Genomic DNA, 3,441 nt, shown 5'->3' on the forward strand with positions numbered 1-3,441 from the left:
CCCGTCCTTATAGCCGCCGGCGGAAAGTCCGGAGCCAGACGGGGCGGCGCGAGGTGACTCACGCGCCGGGACGAGCCTGTCTCTGCCCAGGTGCGGGCGGGCGGGCGGGGCTGGGCGCGGGGCCCTGGGCTGCTCGGTCCACGAGGGCCCGCGGCCGCTGCCTCCCTCCCTCCGTCCCTCCCGCAGCTCTTCTCCGGGGCTTGGCGATGTCTCCGGTGGGACGAGCTGCGGGGGAGCGTAGAGACGCTTTGGGGTGCCAAGCCTCCAGGACTGCCCTGGAGTGTCCAGGAATTAGAGATCGTCTCCAGGAGGCTGCTGAGAGTCACCGGGGAAATACGTGATAGCGCATCCATTCAAACAGATTGACTTTTGTTAGTAGATGTTTTGGATTGGGAATCCAGAAAAAAGATGACAAAGCTGAAATGGAAATACAAAGCGGGGGAGCGAGGGACTAACAGTAGAGGGATGGGGGAGAGGAGGGGAACCGGACTAGGTTACAAGCGATACAATGTTAGCCAACTGGGGGGGGGGTTCCCCACGCTGAGAGAGAAAGGAGATAGATACACACAAACCCGTTACAGCGGTCCGCAATGGTGGAGGAAGTGGCTTGGAGGAAGCGTCTCAGTCCATAAAGTTCAATCACGGGGGTCCTCTTCGGGTGGAGCGGGGTCGTCCGTGGGGGAAGAATCCTGTCCAAGTGAAGCGGGGGGGCGGCTCAGGCGGCGGTGCCCTCTGGGTCCGGTCCGGTGGCGGCTCGTCTGGTGGGGTCAGTGTACTGGTGGTGGCCCGTGATGTGCTCCATGTAGATGTCGCGGGACCGACGGATGGTGTCAGACACCATGAGGCAGCGCATCAGCTTGGCGTAGTGGCGGGAGATGCGGCAGGCGCAGAGGACTCTCTCGTTGCTGGGGTCCCAGGCTCCGAGCGTCCCCACGATGAGCGCGTCCACCGTCACGTCGTAGCCGCGGCCCCTCAGGGTGCCGGGCAGTGGGGCGTACTTCTCCCGCTTGCGAGCCCGGGTGTCGGTGAAGGCTTGGCGCCGGTTCTCGAAGGTGATGGTGACGTCCACGATCACGATCTTCTTGGCCTCTTGGTCGGTGATGACGATGTCAGGGTGCAGCTGGCTCTCGCAGCCCAGGATGATGCGGTTCACGGAGATCTTCCCCACCCCGTCCAGGATGGCCCTCACCAGGCGGTCCTGGACAGCGTTGTGGCTGAGCTGCCAGGCTCTGGCGTGCGGCTTGCAGCTGCACAGCACATGGGGGAGGGTCTCTGGCGCGTAGCCGCGCCGTGTGCTCCTCTTGTCCTGGTGGCCGAAGCGCACGGCCCCGTTCAGAGGCAGGCAGTTGAGGTGGGCGCGGTGGAGGAAGCGCCAGTCCACAAAGCGCGTGAAGCTCCCGCTGGGCATGAAGTGGTTGCTAGCTATTAAATGTTGAATCTGATGTATACAGGAGGTGTTTAAACTGTACATTTGCTTTCCCGAGCACGGAACAGTCGGTCATTAATGTCATTTACATCATGGGACGGATCCCACCGGAACCGACTCTAGCAGAGTTAGCAGCCCTAGGCGCAGTGTCCTTTGTCAGGGCCTGGGAAAGGCGCTTGGTGTCCAGACTGTTGTCTCTTCCCAGATGTTTGCTCCAATAAAAGGATGGCCAGTAAGTTGTTCCTTCTTGCATATTTCCTGGCCCCTAGTGGCTACAACACTCCACTTGAAGTTCTCCCAAGTCTTTCAGGGTTTGTACTTCAGGAAAGTAGGGACCTGTAATGACTTTTGTTCAAGTAACCGAGACAAGTAGTTTGCACAAAATCACATAGGAGGTTCTGCTTGCTGCTGAACTCAGGCCTTCTCTGTCCCTAAAGCCTGCTTATCAGACTTCCTGCCTGCATCTACATGTGCAAGAGATACAAAAAGCTCTTGGGTCAGAGGCAATATCTATTTTTAGACCAACTAAGTACAGTAGTAGCAAAAAAATGATTTCTTTGCAAGCTTTCGGGCATAGACACCCTTCTTCAGGCTGAGGAAAATTGAAAGATTGTAGAAGTCCTCATAGGTAGAAAATAAACTCCAATTTGCACATGGGTAATAGAGGCTGGAAGTGTATTCCCCTGGGCTTTGGAGAGTCCTTTTGTTAGACTGTTGCTCTGTGATGTGCAGATTGGATACCTCCAGGGACAAAGACAGCCTAATGTCAGAGGCAGCCAGGGAGGTGGTCCTTCTTCGTTGTTTAATTCAAAACAATAAACTCTGAAGCATTTTGAGTCAGAGTAAACTACTCCCTGGTGCAGCATCTACACATGCAAGGGGGCAGGGGCTAGCTCCAGGTGGCAGTGTCAGGCAGTGGAGGGACTGGCTGGGGCACAAGGGTACTGAAAGTGCAGAGCCATGTGGCCAGCCAGGAGGCAAGAGTCTAGCTACCTGCTGCCTGGGTTGACCAGGCACAATTTATACCTACAGCCAGCATTGACATGTATATTTAATCACAACTAATTACCCCACTGTAAGATAGTTCTGTCAGTGACAGTACTATCTATTTTTATTCTTTTAACTTTGTATTAAACTCCTATCCTATGTGTGGTTAGATTTCCTTAGAAGTATTTAATACAGGAGACAGAGATTTTGAGATTTCCTTCGCTTTATGCATGTACTGTATATACAAATTCACTCTTATGCGATGACCCTTTTTATACCAAAAATTCATTATATGCGAGGTAAGTTCGCTCTTAGGCAATTGGTGTGGTGAAAGCCTGCAGTCAGCTGCTTTGTACAGTGCATTGTGGGAGCGATGTGCACCAAAATATAGTTTCCTGTGTGGATCTGTGCTCCTGGCTCGTCTGTGACATGTTTCTGTAGTTGCCATCCCCATTATGATAGTGCCCTGTGCTTGTGTGTACCATCTGCTATTGGCGAGTACCAAAATTGTTTTGTAAAAGTTGTAGAAATGGGTCTGGGGGTCAGTACAGTTGAGGTCTTGGAACATATCCCTATTTGTTACATTGTAAAGTGGGTTCCCTTTATGCGAATACAAGTTATGCAGCATTTTTCAGAAATGCATCTACAGCCTAAAGCTAGGGAAACCTGTACTTTCTTACAAATTCTTCTGTCGTGGTAGGAATCTGCATAGTATGCTACTTTAGTTAGCGCAATAGTTTCATAGTTTCCTAGTTGTCATTTTTCCCTTTGTGTAAATGTGTGGGCACCTATCACCTGTCTGTATCCTGGGCTCTGTACTGACTTATAGCCCTGGAAACCTCCATGTCTGGGCAGAATTTGGCCTCCTTTGTCTTCTATCAAGCTAGACACAAAAGGTCACCAAGAACTAGGTCTGTTGTATGTGGCCTAGCTTTTTGGACATATAGAACACATTTTGGTTTCCAACAGAGTTACTAGTTCCCACAATTCTATCGTGTCTGCAAGAGTTAGTGTTTTTACCAAGCTAT

General features: G+C 52.0%; 1 protein-coding gene across 1 annotated transcript in view; it reads right to left on the reverse strand.

Annotated features, from left to right (window-relative positions):
- Positions 1–3,123, reverse strand: part of F3 (coagulation factor III, tissue factor) — a 9,266-nt gene extending 6,143 nt beyond the window's left edge. Inside the window, exons 1-2 of the mRNA XM_019528340.1 lie at positions 3,094–3,123; positions 852–1,198 (exon numbers count right to left, since the gene is read on the reverse strand). Coding sequence (XP_019383885.1) covers positions 852–1,198; positions 3,094–3,123 — 377 coding nt within the window. The remainder of the gene's footprint in view (positions 1–851; positions 1,199–3,093) is intronic.
- Between the last annotated feature and the right edge of the window lie 318 nt (positions 3,124–3,441).

The sequence above is a fragment of the Gavialis gangeticus genome, unplaced genomic scaffold, assembly GCF_001723915.1.
Source record: "Gavialis gangeticus isolate Ggan-Ray unplaced genomic scaffold, GavGan_comp1, whole genome shotgun sequence".
In the NCBI taxonomy this organism is placed as follows: Eukaryota; Metazoa; Chordata; order Crocodylia; family Gavialidae; genus Gavialis; species Gavialis gangeticus.